Consider the following 18,601-nt stretch of genomic DNA (forward strand, 5'->3'; position numbering starts at 1 on the left):
ATATAGATACCAGGAGTAAGGCATACCTTCATGCATAAAAGCAAGCAAAACGATTGGTAAACGAGAGCCATGTAACAATATCCTGCACTGTTCTTGAAACCCAAATTGCATATACAGCTAAACAGCTTATGTCAAGATCTATATATGAATTCAAAGACCACAGCACTGCCATACAATTCAGCATTTCCGGTCAGGTGTCTTCAGAACTTCTCCCAGCCGACCAACTACAGAACATAGGTATTTCCTAGGTAAAGGTGAATCTAAAGCATGTATATCTCAACTTTTAGTAGCACATACAGAAGCTATTTTTAGACACCAGCCTGCTGTGTTTTTTTAAGACTTCAACTTGGGTGACAAGCTTTTCACCCTTTTTTTTTCTTTCCATTAATTGCATTAATTTACTCATCTGTCAAGAGCTGCAGAAATACACAGATCCCAAAGAAGTATTAAGATGGATTTCAGTTTTCTGCTGTGCGGTGATGTTACATTACCAAACAAGAAATATAAAAAAAGAAACAGTGTTAAAAATCTTAATTAGGCACACTGACAACTCACAAGAAAACAGTATGGCATACACTCCATACAAATCATAAGCAATGTCTCTAAACCTAAAACAATAAAAGCAGGAAGAAATTAATTAAGTATGTTGACAGGTCCTGAGGAAGTATCATAATGGCAGTAAAAGGCACTAAGTAATTTGAAGGAAAAATACAGAATTCCTCGCATAATGTTGATTAACTCAAAGGCACATCTATGAAAAAGAGTGATACACATCAACAAATTAAAACTTTGCTGCGTGGCACAGGGATACTCACGCGCTATGAGCAACATCATATCCTGTAGCAATTACATTTACCCTTCTCACCAAGCAGGGTTGGGTTCTGGGCTTGTAAGTGAATGAGCTGAAGTTAGAAGCATCCTAGTCATGAGCAAATACAATATTCCAGAAGACAGTGCAAGGAAATATGTAGTGCTCTGTCCAACAATGGCAGTCCAGTCGTGGTTTTTGAAGAATGGAATAACCTTTTTTCTTGAATTAATTTTGGTTCTGGGTTTGCATCCAGGTAAGTAGTAAGCCATTTAACTGAGGTGTCCAAGCAATTTCCCAAAGATTCATTTTGTGTGTGTTGGGGTGGGTTAGACATCGAATGGGATGAGGGCATAAAGCACGAGCACAGCTTCATTAGCTAGTAATTTACTTGTTCACTTGAGTACAACAGACATCTGTAGTGGTTTCGGAAGGCTGAACAAATTAATATAGGAATTTTCATCTGGGGTGGTTGTACAGCATGATCAGAAGACAACTGACATCTGGAGTAAAATAGTACTCCAGCTGGAAGAAGAAAAAGTACAGTTTTGTACCTACCATAAATGTAGATGTTCGAAGATCCACATTGCTGCAGTCCTTACACTTGGGTAGTCCGCTGTCCTCGGTCGGCCCGAATATCAAAGTATTAGGCTGACGTCGGTCAAGGCGCTTAAGACTGACATCAGGATGTCAGGGTACAAATGCGCATGACCGACGTCATATCCTCAGTCTTTTCTTGCCCCAGATGTCAGAAGACCCTAAACAGAAAGGTCAAAACCAAAAAACAGCAAAAAAACAACCAACCACCCTTGCACTAATCATATGTACAATATATACAATATCCACAATATGCACAACCCAAACCACACAACCGCCTCTACCTACAGAGGGGAAGGAGGGAGGGTAAATTGGACTGCAGCAATGTGGATCTTCGAACATCTACATTTATGGTAGGTACAAAACTGTACTATGTTCTTCATCTCACATTGCTGCAGTCCTTACACTTGGGTAGAATCCCAAAGCAAAGGTGAGGGAGGATGGCAAAACTATAAAGCAGTAGGAGCTGCCAAAATGCCCTGTAAAATTGCAGTGGCAAAACCAGCCCTAGATTTAGAGTAAAGTGGAAGGTGGTAATGCTTAGAGAAAGTATGCACTGAACTCCAAGTAGCTGCCTCCAAAATATCTTTAGTTGCCACCCCTTAAAAAGCTGTAGAAGTGGCAGTAGCCCTAGTGGAATGAGGCCTAATCCCAGCTGGAATCTCCTTACCATGATGGGAATAACAGAAAGCAATACAAAACCCAATCCACTTAGAAATAGTTTGTTTTGACACAGTCTTGCCCTGAGAACCCAAAGCAAATGAAACAAATAACTGCTGAGACTGCCTGAACCCTTTAGTTCTGCTTAAATAATATCGCAACTGCCTGTGTATATCCAAGGTGTGCAAAATCTTGTCCCCTTTATTTTGGGGGTTTGCATAAAAAGTAGGCAAATGAATAGTTTGGTTTAAAGCCACACTAGAAACCACTTTAGGCATAAAGGAAGGATTAGTACGTAAAGATACCCTATCCTTATGGAAAATTAAGAAAGGCTCAACCGCCATAAGGGTCTGTAATTCAGAAACCCTTCTCGCAGAGGTAATGGCCAACAAAAAAGCAGTCTTCCATGATAAATATTTCAACTCGGCAGTAGCTGCAGGCTCAAAAGGTTGTAGAGTGAGTTTCTCCAACACAAAATTGAGATCCCAAGCAGGAGTAGGAGCTCTACGTGGGGGTCTTATATTCTTTGCCCCTCTAAGGAATTGCTTAAACAAAGGATGAGAAAACAATGGTGGGTCACAGTCATAGTGAGCAGAAATTGCTGCAGCATGAACCTTAATAGAAGAGAAGGACAAACCTTTGTCCAGTAACTCAGCAAGATATTGAAGAGCCACACTTAAATTAGGCTTAGAAACATCAAATTCCTTTGCTGCACTCCAAAATAAAAATCTCTTCCATTTATCTGTGTACACTTTCCTTGTACTAGGCCTTCTGGCCTCCAAAATAACATTCAAAACTTGCTGTGGAAGCTGAGACCCTCCAGGGTTTAAAACAGAATATGCCAGGCTGTTAGGTGAAGAGAGTGAAGTTTGACATTGAGTAAATGACTGTTCTCCTGAGACAGCAGGTGTGGAATCAAGGCAAAGGCCATGGAGGCTCCTACCAGACTTCTCAGTAATGGGTACCAGTGCTGTCGAGGCCAATCTGGAGCTATTAAAATCATCTTTGGCTTGTCCTGTCTGACCTTTAGGAGTACCTTTGGGAGGAGAGGCAGAGGTGGAAAGGCATACACATGAAGATTGCTCCAATTGAAAGAAAGAGCATCCACTTTCCAAGCTGTGGGATGAAACCTTTTTGTGCAAAACTTTGGCAGCTGGTAGTTTAGTGGAGAAGCGAACAGATCTATGTCTGGAGTTCCCATGACACTGTCAATTTCTGAAATACATGAGGATCCAATTTCCACTCGTGGGGATCCATAATTCATCTGCTTAACACATCTGCTAAGGAGTTCTGTGCTCCCGGCAGAAACCTTGCTTGAAGATTTAACTGTAAACTGAGAGCAGTCTCCCACAAAATCATTGCTTGTCTGCATAGAGGATAAGAATGTGTTCCCCCTTGCTTGTTGATGTACCACATGACAGTTGTGTTGTCTGTTAGAACCAACACCTGCCCTGGAAGAAGTAAATCCTTGAAAGCTATTAATGCAAATTGGACTGCTAACATCTCCTTCAAGTTGATATGTAGATGTTGTAGTCTGGCAGGCCACGTGTCTTGTATCCACTTTCCATTTAGATGAGCTCCCCAAGCTTTGTCTGAGGCATCTGTCGTTAGAATCTGACTCGCCTCTGGCCGGGTCACAGAGAGTCCCTTGTTTAGGTGACATTCCTGAGCCCACCACAAAAATTCCTTTTGAATGCAAGGTATTATCTGAATGACAGTGTCCATATCTTGGCAGTGCTGTGTCCACACATTTTTGAGATACCATTGTAGCTTCCTCATATGCAGTTTGGCATTGGGAAGCACCAGAATACAAGATGCCATGAACCCTAAGGCTTGAAGGACTGTCCTTGCAGTCAGCCTGGACTGATGAGACAAATGATGGAAGTAAAGGGAAAGATTCTTTTGTTTGTCCGGGGTCAAAAGGCCATCTGGGATGCTGTATTCAGTCTCACACCCAGAAAGCACATGTCCTGAGAGGGTACTAGACTGGACTTTATTTCGTTCACAGAATACTCCAGGCATCTTAGCACTGCTATCACATATTGCAAATGATGAAGAAGTTCGTCCCTTCCTTTGGCCAGAATCAGGCAATCGTCCAAATAAGGATAGATCTGTATTCCTTTTAGCCTGAAGAAAGCTATCACTGGAGCCAGAACCTTCGTGAACACTCTGGGCAGTAGATAAGCCAAAGGGCAATGCAGAGAACTGATAATGAGAAGTCCCAGCTCGAAAACGCAGATACTTCCTGCAACTTAGCCTGATAGGAACATGAAGGTAAGCCTCCTTGAGATCCAGAGTCACCATCCAGTGATCTTTGCCCAGCAGAGGTAAAAGCTGTTGTAACGCCAACATTTTGAACTTGGGAATGTCCAGATAAGTGTTGAGGATAGATAAATCCAAAATTGGTCTCCACGTGTTCCCCTTCTTTGGTACTAGGAACAGGCGAGAATAAAATCCTAGGCCCACTTCTGGCAGAGGGACCGGCTGTATGGCCCCTATTTGAAGCAGCAGAGAAATTTGTTTGTGAGCCTCTATTCTTTGCTGAGGAGGAACGCGTGGCATGCGTTTGAAAGGAGGCAAGGTATGGAAATAAAACCTGTAACCTTGGTGTATAATATCCAATACCCATCTGTCCTGGGTAATTAAACTCCAATTTTCTTTGAAGAGTGCCAACCTTCCTCCCAAAGGTGCTGCCAGACAAGAAGGCTCTGGCAGGTGAAAAGGTAGGTCATTGGGCCTGTTTACGAAAGGACTGGCCCCTGCCCTCACCGAAGACTGTGCAGGAGAACTCCCTGTTCTAGGTCTGAAAGAGCCCTGAGCTCTGCCCTACCACATCTAGATCTTCCCTAGACTGTGAATCATAAGAAGGGTACGCCCACCCCTTAGCAGGCCAATTCCTACTAAACTTGGAGGCTGAAATTGCAAAAAATCTTTAACAGTCTGCATAGACTTAGCCTTGTCTTCCATTTTCTTTAAAACTGCCTCCACAGGTGAACCAAACAACACATCAGACCGTAAAGGAGCATCTAAAATCCTTGTCTTAACATGGTCAGATAAATTCTGATCCCTCAGCCAGGCGTGCCTGCGAAGAACTGACCCAGTGGCAGCCACCCTAGACGAGGCCTGTACAGCATCAAAACCACATTGTAAAGAATGCTTACCCACCTGTTCAGAAACATGTACCAAATCTTCTAATTCTTTACACTCAATGCCTTCCGCCAGAGCATCTACCTTAGACTTCAATTGAGAAAGAAGATAGTTTTGATATTTCAACATGTGAAACTGGCAATTCAAAGCCCTCATAGCTAAGGTGGCGGAAGTATAGACTTTCTTTCCCCATCTATCCAAAGCTCTGGCCTCTATCTGGAGGAACCCGGATTTTTTACAACAGAGGCCTTGACGCCCTTAGGTCCCTGACTAACAGTTTCTGGGTCCGCCCTAGGACTCTTATAAAGATATTTATGAGCTTCAGGCACCCTGTAATACCTGTCCGGTTTAACAGGAGCAGGAGGCAAAGAATCAGGATTAAGTGAAGCCTCTGCAAACACATCTTCCACAACATCCAGAACAGGTGGTATAGCCAAAGGCCTATGCTGGGGCAAAAGCAAAATTCCTAAGCCTTTTCCTGGAATCAGAGAAGTCCTGACCTTCCCACTTAAAATGTTCCCTCATGGAATGAAGAGTCTCTGAAAAGAAAAATCCTCTGGAGGAGAAGCAGAAGGAGTAGAATCATCCACATCAGAATCAGAATAAGGAGAATACTCCTGCAAGTCTTCAGTCAAGACTCTGAAACATCGAAACCTGCTCAAAACTCCCCAACTCTGGTTCCACCCTAGGCCTCTTATCAGGAGGGGCAAAGAACCTCTAATCAAAGTAATTAAATCTTCTGCCATTTTGAGCATGTGCTTCTTGGGCACAGATCCTGAAGAACTAGGAGTGACACCAACAGAAGCTAAACCTGGCCTGCCTCTGGGAGAAGCCTTGGAAACAGAAGGAGAGGGCCTAACCACCCTAGGAAGGGAGGGGAGTATAGTAACCTGAGAAGCCCCTCAGCCTGACCTGCCCCCTGAGAGGCTACATCCTGCAATATCAGAGTCTGCGCCTGCGACTCCAGAGAAGCCTGCGGCCGAACCACCGGTTCCACTGACGCCCCTAAAGAACCGGGGTCCGCACGGACGACTCTTCTTGCCTGGGTTTAGCTGCTTTGTCTTTGCGCTTCTTGAAGCAGGCGCCGGAGCATCCGACGGCATATTATAATTGCACCGCTCAAGACCAACCTGGCACAATCTAACCTTCGCTAATAGTGCGCTTATTGAACCTAGCACAACAGCGACACCCAACAACGCCGTGCACAGGCCCAAAACAAGGAATACACAAAGTATGATAATCTCTATGCGGTAACTGTTTCCCACAAGAAATACAGTTATTCACTTTTTCTGACATCCGGTAAACCACTGAGGCAAGAAAAACTAAAATATTCCCCAACGGGTACTTAGCCAACTTTGATTCGGTCTGAAACTCCGACCGAAAAATTTCAGAACGCCGAACGGCACTTGCAACGCTGCTTCTGCATCGGACCATGCGGCAAAAAAGACTGGGGATATGACGTCGGTCATGCGCATTTGTACCCTGACGTCCTGATGTCAGTCTTAAGCGCCTTGACCGACGTCAGCCTAATACTTTGATATTCGGGCCGACCGAGGACAGCGGACTACCCAAGTGTAAGGACTGCAGCAATGTGAGATGAAGAACATCTCCATATCCAATGGTCTAAACAGAATTTTTTTTATAGCAATAGTCCATATGGGGAAAGAAAAAGACAAATCAAGAGAGATGCACAAGATACCTAAAGCTCTATATTATCCCAAGCCATGTCTCACTGGGAAGGGATACCTCCCATAACTAACAAACTGCAAGGCCAATGCAACTACCTCAAAAAATTTTTAATTATTACAAAGGTTGAAAGACAACTGAGCTATATAACTCTGCTGCATCTGAACTACAATTACTCTGGTGGTCACCCCTTTTGGAAACTTTTCCCAACAACTTGAAGTTTCCCTACTCAAGCCCAGCTCAGGACTAATAAGACCATTGCTGGGGTTGGGGTAAACTTAAAAGCACATGACTGGAACTATGACTGGATTAAGCTGTTATAAAAAGAAGTTCTGTACCTACGATAACGTTCCATGTTATTTGTCTTCTTCTCACCTTCTTTCTTGCTGGTTGGGTTCAGAGCCAATCCTCGGCTCTGACTTGGCCATCTTCAAAAGCTCGAGAGCTGTTTACTGGCTCGAGGCCACCCCATATCCCATGATGCCTGGCGCTAGATACCCAGATCTTGTTTGGTAAGTCTAACTGCAGACATAGTAAGGAAAGAATCCTATCCTGGAATGTACAAACCTTACCAGAAATGCTACTTGGCAGAAAAGAGTAGCCGGAGAAGACTCAGCCAGTGAAAAACCATAAAGGAACTCTTCTCGGTCTACTAGGATAGGGGGATGGAGGGTGGGACGCAAGAAGGAAGGCGAGAAGATGACAACTAACATGGAACGTTATGGTAGGTACATAACATCTTTATGTTAAGTTGTCTATCTCGCCTTCATTCTTGCTGGTTGGGACAGCGTTCCTAGCACCTAAAATCCTGGTTGGCTCATCGGAACAAACTCTTCAGAACAGTGGAACTAAAATCAGCTCTGCTCCTGGAAACCACATCCAACTTATAATGCGAAATGAAAGTATGTGGGTTGGCCCATATAGCCGCAGCACTAACAGATTCCATGGGCAACCTAGCCTGAAAGGCCACAGAAGTGGCTAAAACTCTGGTGGAGTGACCTTTTGGTTTAACAGGCAATTCTTTATTCCTCAGTTGATAGATAAATGTGATGATAGTAGTCAACCACCTGGACAAGGTTACTTTTGAGACTGGAAGACCTTGTTTACCCTCAGCATAAGAAAGGAAAAGTTGGTCCGATTTCCTGATGTCCTTAGTTCTATGCAAATAAAAACGTAGTTGCCTGTGAACATCTATCTGATGCAATTTATATTCTGCCCTGTTGGAGTAGTTGGGAAAAAACACAGGAAGGTCTATGGACTGATTCAAGTTATTCTCTGAAGAGACCTTAGGAAGGAAGGATTAGTCCTGAGAGCAACCCTGTCACTGTGGAATACTAGGTACGGAGGATGGGCACAAAGAGCCTGAAGTTCCGAAACTCTTCTGGCTGAAGTAATAGCTACTAGAAAGAGGGTTTTCCAAGATAAAAAGTTCAATGAACAAAATGCTGCAGGTTCGAAGGGGGGCAAAATTAGAGAAGCTAAAATCAAATTTAGATCCCACGGAGGTGGAGGATCTCTCACTGGAGGCCTGAGCAGAGTAGTCCCTTTGAGAAAGGGTTTACATAGCTTATGAGACATGATATTATTTTCCGACAGGCCAATGTGAAAATTTGAAATTGCAGCTAACTAAACTAATTGTAGCGGAAGCGGACCCAGCATGAAAGAGTTCCGCAAGAAATTCCAAAATGTGGTGTACAGGGGCTGAAAAGGGGTCTATACTCTTAGCCGCTGCCCAGGAAGAAAAACGTTTCCACTTACTAGTGTAAGTTTTTCTAGTCGTAGAAAAGGTCGCAGCAAGGTTGGCCCCATTTGCGGAATATTTGGTCCGCAACTACTTGATTCAGAGACCACTCGTGAGGCATGAGAATTGCTCTGCTCAGCCTGTTTGCTATGACGTTGGACCTCCCAGGGATGTGCATTGCGATCAGAAACCGTTGTAAAGAAATCGCCCACTGCCAGAGTCTGAGTGCTTCTTGACATAGGGGGTAGGACTTAGTTCCGCCCTGCTTGTTGATGTACCACACTATTGACATATTGTCCATTTGAATTGCAATGGTCACGGTAGGAATAGAGCCCTGAAGAGCTTGGAACGCTAAAAGCACGGCCCTCATCTCCAAGACGTTTATATGCAGATAGTACTCATGAGGTTGCCAGGTGCCTTGGACTGTTCTGCCCTGATAATGCCCCCCCCCACCCGATCAGGGAGGCGTCTGTGGTCACCGTAGCAACTGGAGGGGGAAGTACAAATGGTCTGCCCCGGGGCACTGATGTGGAGACCATCCACCACACCAGGTGCTTTTTGCATGCTTCTGTGATCATAATCATGTAAGACATGGGAAGCTGCTGGAAGGACCATTGGTTGAAAAGAAGCCACTGGAGAATCCTCATGTGAAAACGAGCTAGAGGAACAAGTATGATCGCTGCTGCCATGACGCATGCTAATAAAACGTGTACATGTTGGCGAATCACTAATACCCTGTCTAGTGGAAGGCTCGCTGACATGTCTTTTGCATTTAAATTTGCGTCTATAAAGGTGATAGACTGACAGGGTGACAATGCAGACTTTTTGAAATTTATTGAGATACCTAGTCTGGAGCAAGTCTCGATGGTGAAGTCTCTGGCTCGCAGAAGGTGATGTCTGGTGGTAGCAGTGAGGAGCCAGTCATCTAGATATGGAAACACCTGGAATCCTTGCCGTCTCAGGTGAGCGGTAACTACTGCCATACATTTGGTGAACACCCTGGGGGCTGTGGTGAGACCAAAGGGCAGAGCTCTGAACTGATAATGGCTGGCTCCCAGCCAGAAGCGAAGGAATCTTCTGGAGCATCTGTCCATCTTGACGGGGTAGTACGCATCCTGAAGATCTATAGGGCACATCCAATTGTCCTGACCCAGAAAGGGTAAAATGGACTGTAGCGTGACCATCCGAAACTTTATTCTTTGTACAGACCTGTTTAGTCTGCTGAGATCCAGAAACTTTATTCTTTGTACAGACCTGTTTAGTCTGCTGAGATCCAGAATGGGTCTCCAGTCCCGTCTTTTTTTGGTACCAAAAAGAACCTTGAGTAAATTCTGGATCCTTGCTGGTCTGCTGGGACTTCCTGGATGGCCCTTTTTCTTAGCAGTTTTGAAACTTCTTTAACTGCTTGATCCCTTAGATTGGGTGGAACATCTGGAAGGGACTTGTTTAACACCAAGAGAGTGTGAACGGGAATTCTGTAGCCTCCAGATATAACAGACTGTAACCATTTGTCTTCTCTTATGTCTTGCCAGGCTCTTGGGTACAGCGATAATCTTCCCCTGACTGCCTCCAGAGGTGGTCAGCCGGGAAACCCTTCAGGGATGCTGGAAGGGCTTCTCAGAGAAGGATTCTCCGCTACCCTGGTTTTGTGGACCCTCTCTGCCACCAGGGCGGCGTCTATTATTGTTCCCTCCTCTGCCCCTGGATGGGAACTCACAACGTGTGTTCGGCAAGGCTCCCTGGGATTTCCGGAACCACATCTTTCCACTCTTCTGACTCTTGGGATATGGTCTGGATGTAGTGGAAAAATGGACTCCCACGGCAGAGTGAGTCTTGCTTTCCTGCTCACACCTGGTAAGGGTGTCCTTCACCTGTGATCCAAAGAGAGAGGAACCATCAAAGGGGGTGTTGGTGAAAGACACTCTGAAAGGTTCCGCAAAGTTACATAGCCACATCCAAGCATGCCTCCTTAGGGCAACACCTGTGCCCGTGGCTCTACTCGCACCATTGGCTGCATAAGAAATGAGCCTCATGGAGGAGTTCACCACTGAATTAAGAGTCGCCAGCTGAGAGGCTGCCTTAGCCTGGGCCCCCTCAGCTGATGGATCATGGAGGGTAGCTCCAACCTCTTTAAGGAGATCCCTTTGAAGATGGGTAAAGTGGCACGAATAATTCAGAGACCTCATGGAAAAGGTCGCTGAAGAGAACATCCGCTTCCCATATCTGTCCATTGTCCTTGGCTCCTTGTTAGGGGGATGGACAGATGAAGAAGCTTCGGCCAACTCCTTCTTTGTGGTCGCCGCTACCACCATGGCATCAAAGGGAACACCTTTGGTCAAAAACTGTTTATCCTGTGGTGCAGTTATGAATTTAGCGGGTCTTTTGGGGGTTGGCTCCACTGTGTCTGGAGCTGACCATGCCTTCCGAGCCACTACAGACATCAGTGGGTTGAAAGGCGGAGACACCCAGGAGGTGGAAGGTCGGGATCCAAATGCATCCAGGAATACCGACTTATCCTCGGAAGGGCTTAGGGTAGTCCGGTTCCCCCTCTGCCTAAGCAACTCAAGGATGTCTGAGAAGGAGACATCTTCAGAGGGGGATCTCAGGGACCCTTCTGAATCCTCTGTCGGTATCTGATGTGACAGACTCAGGGGAGTCAACATGCTTCCCCTTGCATTTCCTCTTATGAGGTGGCTCCTCTGAATGATCAGGGGAGGCCTCGGAAGAGGAAGATACACCTAAGGGTGTGCCCTGGAGCAGTGGTTCCCCGCGCTTGGGGTCTGGAGGAGGGGAAAAGGCAGACGCAGGCACCATAGGGGGGAGGAGCCGATGGGGATGATCATGGGGCTGACTCAGGGGCCAGCACACTCCTCATGACCTCGTAGGCATCCCTGCTCAGATGACGAGAAGGCTCAGGTTCCGAAGAGATCAGAATCCCTCTCTGCACCGAGGGGGACGGCTCCGAAGCCGATGTACGAGCCGAGCTCACCTCTGCCGAAGCTTCAAGGGGGAGAACGGGGTTGGACAAGGGTCCAATGCCACTCGCCTCCTCGGAGCCAACGAGGGAGTCACGGCACCCAGACCCCTCCAAGGACAGTACCAAGGAAGTGATCGGAGCCGACGACGGAACCGAAGGAAAAGGTATCGGTGCCGACGGTTCCATGACTCGAACCCCAACGAACTCCAGCTTCAAGCTCAAGAGAGGAGTTGGAGGAGAAAACTGCAGACACGGACGGAGCAGACACCTGATGAGGGGGGCTGAACAACATTTTTGCTAGGGCCTGCGATTTCAACAGCCTACTGACCACTCTCTCCACGTCGTGATCTGAAAGCCTTGAGGACCGAGAAGAGTGGGAGGACCGATGACTGTGCTCCGATTGGAGCAGAGAAGACCTCGGAGCTGAGCATATCAACTCCAGGGAGGGAGACCTAGATCTCTTTTGACTCCCCAATGGCTCCAAAGTGTGAGTCGGGACCGACTGGGAGGCAGGCACATCGGTTCCAGCCGGAACCGAGGCAGAAGGAACACCTTCACCCAATGACGGCTCCGAACTGAGAGCCAAAGATTTAGGTGGCTTAGAGGACGTCACGGGCTGAGCCCTAGCCAGTGAATCCTGCTTAAGTAAATCCCATAGGATTAACTTATTTTTACGCTCCTGCAGGACTCTTGGGCTGAAAGCATGGCAAACCGAACAAGAGTCCTGCAGGTGCATGGCGCCCAGACAATAGACACAAGAAGTGTGACCATCTGTCAGTGACATCTTCTGACAGCATGAGTCACACTTCTTGAATCCAGACACCTTGGTATCCTTGGACATACCTGAAAAAAAAAATGGAACACCAAGAACAATACACAAAAAATGGGAGATAATAACTATCATACACACTAAAATTACCACACCCAAAAAAACAGCCAAAAGAAAATACTAACAATATTCTATGCTACCCACAAGCAAATAAAACTAAACTAGGTAAATAGTAATGTTTTTTTTTTTTTTTGATAAGAAAAAAGGAAGGGTTAGCCTCTAATTTAAATGGCTACCTACATGAAGAAAGTGAAGAGGGAGGGGAAAACTCTCTAACTAAAACGAGTTTTCTGAAGGGAAGGGGAGGGATTCAGGAAAGAAATTATAGGTACAACAAAGATATACTGAGAAAGGTTGTAACTACAACTAACAATCTACACTAACAAACCCTAATAGTTTTTATCAAAATACAGATAAAACAATGAAAATATACAACCTGAGCCAGTAAGACAACCTCGCAGCAGAAGCGGCAAACGAGATCTGGGTATCTAGCACCAGGCATCATGGGATATGGGGTGGCCTCGAGCCAGTAAACAGCTCTCAAGCTTTTGAAGATGGCCGAGTTGGAGCTGAGGATCGGCTCCAAACCCAACCAGCAAGAATGAAGGCAAGATAGACAACTTAACATCAACTGTTGGTGCCTTTAGCCTGATTCTTCTAACTTGAGCTATAACTGCTGCTTCTGGAGGTACAAGCCAGACTGTTTTAACAAGTCTTCCTGGACAAACTGCAATAGCAGCTGTTGATGCTCTTAGCCATTATAATAGCTGTTTGCACCTTTTAGATAGATCTTTCTATCCTGAGCTGTAATAATAGCTCTTGGGGCTAATTGCCATATCTTTCTGGTTTCTGTAAGATCTTTCTATCATTTGCTGTAACAGCAGCTGTTGGGAATATTAATCAGATATTTTTGGTTTTAATAGGCTTTCCTGGACCTGAGCTGTAAAAACAGATTTGGGGGGCTATTTAGCTAGTTATTTCTGATTAAAACTTTAAAAACAGCTGCCAGACCTTATTTTGGGTTTTTTTATTTTTATTTCCACCGTAGCTACAAATAGCCCTATTCTCAGGCTTTTATTTTTCAGATCTTACGTTGGTAGCTCATTCTTTTAAAGGCTAGCTGTGAAGACAGCTAAGAATTCTTAAAATCTTAAGACTGATTATTTTAACAAGTTCCACCACAACAGGTATTAATCTAGTCTTCTACAACAGCTGATCTGAAAATTAAAAAAGCCTGAAAAAAGGCTCAACAGCTTTTTTTTGTTTGTTTTTTTTTACAGTTACAATGGAAATAAAAATAAAAAAAGCCACAAAATAAGTGTTTCAGCAGATGCTTTTACAGCTACTACCAAGAAAATCTGGCTAAACAGCCCCAACAGTTTGTTATTATAGCTTTACGTCTAGGAAGACCTTACTAAAACCAAAAAGATCTAGCTAAAAGCACCAAAAGCAATTTCAGCTAACGCTATAAAGATCTAACTAAAACCAATATGATCTTACTAAAGCCATAAAGATCTGGCTAATAGCACCATTACAACTCAAGACAGAATAATCTGGTAAAAGGCATCAACAGCTGTTTTAAATGTTTTCTCCAGTTGTAGTTACAGTCACTTGCTTTCAAGGCTACCCTAACCTTAACACAGAAACATCTGAACTGAGACACCTTCAGCAGACGCAAGAATCCCAAACAGTGAAAAATTACATTTCTTGTCAAGTTGGAGCCAGAGGAAAGTCTAAATGCAAGGATTCCTAAAGCCCTGATATACTAAAGGAGGCCCAAGTCCTGGAGCCATAGTTCAGACAAAAATACCCAGTGAAGGTGTGAACTCATTATCTAGCGTCCATGCCAAAAATGTATGCAATGGAAGCATGTATAAAGCAAGCAGTGGAACACATCTCACCCTTGATGGAGTACACTTCAACAGCAGAATATTTCAAAGGGTTGTTTGCTGCCCCATAGCAAAACACAAAGCAATTAGGAACGACATTAGAAAGGGTTTGCTTAGCCATTCTAAGTCTCTACACTCCTGGAGCAAAGGACACAAACTGCTTTTCTAGTTTCCTGAACTTATGCATCCTTGTCAGGTAAAATCTGAGCTGGAAGTGCACATACAATCTACAGAGAGTTATTTCTCTAAAACAGATTCTATCTTCACAAGAAATCCTTATGTTTGGATAGCCAATGTCATTTGAGCCATTACAAGGTAGCAAAATGTTAACAGGTGGCAAAACTAAGGAAAATAAAAGGACACTACTGATCACTGGACCAATCTAGTGAAGGAACTCTGCTAGGCATAAATGAAGCACAGCAGCCTCCAAAATGGCTGAAAAATTACCTTAACCTGTGGGACAATAGCTGAAACTGTGGTCCTAACAGACCAGGGAAGTACAGTTAAATCACATGAGATTCCTTCACATGGTGCTACATTGGGAGATCTAAAACCTGGTTCAACATATGTAGTACATAACCTGCACAGTGTGCAGGACAAACCTGGGTAGGGAAAAAAAAAAACTTCCACTTCTTAAGGCGTGGGGGTCTGCAGAACCTACTCAAAGATGTCAATCTCCAATTAAGCCAGGACTTGAGAGGATGTTATGAGAACTGCAGAAGCTGGGCCTAGGAGAAGGCAATGGCTGGTCTGAGAAGTTTTATCATTTTTACAAAAAATAGTCGCAAGAATGCAATGCAAACTTGGAAAAATAAAACAGGACTGAAAGTATTGGGGATGTACTCAAAACTGAGTTCCAAATGCTTAGTGAAAAAGCTGGTATCAGTCTGTTATTCCTTGCTTAAGGGCCATGGGTAATCTAATGGGTAGAGCTGGAGCATGAGATCTGGAAAAAAATGAACATATCATCCTAGTAAGTCCCACTGCAGACAGCATGTTTTAAGAGTAAAATCCTTGGTTACAAAGTAATTCTGCAGAACAAACATACGAAGCCCATAAGGATATGTATTCTAGTAACAGTACACGCATTCTCACAAAATAATACATATTATGAAATATTAATAGGTTGATTCTTATAAATAAAATACCAACACATGCAACAGCTTATCCAACTGCTTGAAAAAGGGTGTCTGAGTAGCGGCCTCATCAACTTCACCATAAACACTTGTGGTGAACGGCTTTATTCAACTTTGACCAGTTAGGCTTTAACAAACTGCTCTGCCCAGATTTATAGATAACACTGCACCCAAGACCATATGAGACTGCACTCCTAACTATTTTATGGATCAGTAATACCTGCAGTGAATTTGCCTTCACGTTGTCAAATGCACTAGTATATTTCCAATACAGATATCTTGCATGTGTTGCACCACTACTAATTTGACACTATTCCGTCTGCATTCGTTGTTCCCACAAACAGGCAGTTGCTGTATATTGAACAGACTATAGTGACAAAAAGTAGTGCAGCAAAATACTACAAAGCAAGTGATACACTGTTTCTAGCTGAAAGAAACCAGCGATGGCAGTGCTGCTGGAATAATCAACAGAATGGGTGACTATTTCAATAAGCATTTTAAGTGAAACTGTTTCTGTCACAGTGTCAGCAATGTACACACTATTTTTATTTTATAATGATGCTGCCATACTTCTCTGCCTGGTTACTAAACAAGTTCCAAATGATAAATTAATAAGGATACTCACCTTTCATGTACAGGTAGCTGTGGAAGTAAGGAGGTCCCATACCATTGAACATAGTTACTCTACTAATGGAGAACTCCTCATCTGTGTCATTGCAGACATCTCCCTCTTCTTCACTGTCCATGAACTGCAAACAAATAAAGTGTATGTATGACATAAGTGAAACCATATTACAACAAAAGCATACTACTTACAAAATTTACAGATATCCTGAGAAGATTAAGGACAAGACAGGTAGTAGAGAGTTGCAAATATAAGCAATTTATTTATTTCTTGTTTGCCAGGATAGTACATTGGGCCACAAGGAGTCCATTTTCAATGGAGTCCTGGGGAAAAAACCTCCAGAAAATTACAAATTACAGATTTAACATACGACTAAGTTATTAGAGAAATGCAATGTGCACAAATGAAGCAAAATTAAACAAATAGAAAAACACATAGTAGAGTGCACATATTAGTACAATGCAATAAGTGTAATATTTACAGTCGCAGTTTTTAACAGTTTAACATATTAGCACAATGCAATTACAGAAACAGTCTAAATTTTTTTAAGTTATGCTAGTTCATACAGTTAACTTCTAGGCTACTGAACTGTACCATTCTAGAAGTTATGCTAATTACTAGAGTTTATTAGGGGTACAAAACTATGGGAGGCTATTATGAATTATAGTTTAGAGAGAGTAGCTATAGTGTAGGTTCATAGGTTGGTACTAGTCTATCGGCCCTAAGGCCTATACAAGCCTAGCCATAACAATTCCATGGCTATTTCTTCCCACAGTATTTACTTCCCTGGACCACAGTGTAGGGAGATTATGTGGGGTGGGAGCAAGAGCATTCCCATAGTGAAGTTAGGTGTGTGTGAAGTAAGGTTTTGAATTAAGAGAGGCTGCTGGTGGTGTGGATGAGAGGTGGGAGGTAATTCCAATGGCGTGCTAGAGAGAAGGACATTAGATGTTTGCCTGGTGGACAGGCAGGTATATGCAGTTCAATTAGATTTTGGGAATTAGATCTCAAAAGTCTATTTGGTTGGTGCATTTTAAAGGTGGTGGCAAGAGAGGGACAGAGAGAGGGGGTCAAAATAAGTTTGTGTGTTTGGACAAGTCGAACATAGATGAGGTAACTGGACAGCTCAAGCCAATTCAGTTGGTGTAGGGCAGTGCAGTGATGGGAAGTGGATCTACGTCCAGTTGCAAATTTTGTTATTATAAAAGAGGAGAGTTTAGTCTTGAGGGAGGATTGCAGGTTAGTAAGGAAAGAGGCACCATATAGGAGGTCTGGGATAAGGTAAGTGTTGGCGAGAGTGAGCCTAGTGAAGGCAGAGATGTAACGGTTGTGACGGTAAAGCATGCCTATTTTTTTGTGTTTTTTTTTATATTTACTTGTAGATTGTCAAACTTTAGCTGGTCATCGATCAGTACTCCTAGTAGTTTAGCATTAGAGACTATTTCGAGAGGAGTACTATTTTGACTGGGGACTTAGAATTAGGTTATATCTATGGTGGTGGTTTTGGAAGCAGTAAATATCATGAGTTTAGTTTTAGTAGCACTGAGGGCTAGATGGTTGTCCATCATCCATTGCTCAGTGGAGAAGGCATCTTGGGTTAATTTAACTAGGGTGGATATAGAAGAGGCAGAGCATATTACTGTTGAATCATCGGCATATTGGACAAGGCTGGTATTTGGGATGGCTTGGTAGAAATGGTTTATGAATATATTGAATAGAATGGGGCCTAAAATTGAACCCTGGGGGACACCTGTGAAGTACTGAGAAAAGGGGAGGTGTTTTTTTTCCATCTGACTTGCTTGTTGCCTGTTGGAGAGGTAAGTGGTAAACCAGTTAACAGAGGATTGGGACATATTTAGTTTTGAGAGTTTAGTGAAAAGGTTATGAGAGAGTGCTGGATGCCTTAAAGAGGTCAAGGAGGAGAGTGGACACGATGTGGCCAGTGGCACGGGCCTTATTAACTGTTTCTAGGAAGGAGAGGAGAGCTGTGGTAGTGCTGTGGCCAGGTCTGAAACCATGTTGAGTAGGAGGTTAGAAGTTGGTTGTGTATGAGATAAGGTATAGGTTTTACATGGATGCATTTTTCGAGAAGTTTAGAAATGGGAGATAAGATAGTGATAGGTTGAACATTTGTGATATTGCTATTACCACCTTTATGGAGTGGAATAATAAAGGCCTTTTTCCAGTGCTGAGGAACTTGACATTCAGCAACAGATCAATTTATAAGAATGCAAATGTGAAGAGCTATGCCTTCTGCTGCAACTTTTAAGAAATATGAGGGTATATCATCAAGGGCATTGGAGCCGGGTTTCAATGTTAGTAGACATTTTTTTTTATGGTGGCTATAGAGAAGGGGTTGGGATTGAAGGAGAAAGGAGGAGGTTGGGAGCAGGAGATGCTAGGGCAGGGAGGGATAGGTGGAAATAAGGGTGCGGAAGCCGAATGGGAGGTGAAGGATGATACAAGTTTACTTAATGAATCGATAAAGAAAGTGTTAAATTGGGTG

At 43.8% G+C, this 18,601-nt stretch overlaps 1 protein-coding gene across 1 annotated transcript in view; it reads right to left on the reverse strand.

Annotated features, from left to right (window-relative positions):
- LOC122804987 (unconventional myosin-X-like) overlaps window positions 1-18,601 on the reverse strand; it is a 2,302,513-nt gene that overhangs the window by 517,840 nt on the left and 1,766,072 nt on the right. Inside the window, exon 22 of the mRNA XM_044075233.1 lies at window positions 16,096-16,219. Coding sequence (XP_043931168.1) covers window positions 16,096-16,219 — 124 coding nt within the window. The remainder of the gene's footprint in view (window positions 1-16,095; window positions 16,220-18,601) is intronic.

This window comes from Protopterus annectens, chromosome 6.part0 (assembly GCF_019279795.1).
Source record: "Protopterus annectens isolate FY-2018-M chromosome 6.part0, PAN1.0, whole genome shotgun sequence".
Classification (NCBI taxonomy): Eukaryota; Metazoa; Chordata; order Ceratodontiformes; family Protopteridae; genus Protopterus; species Protopterus annectens.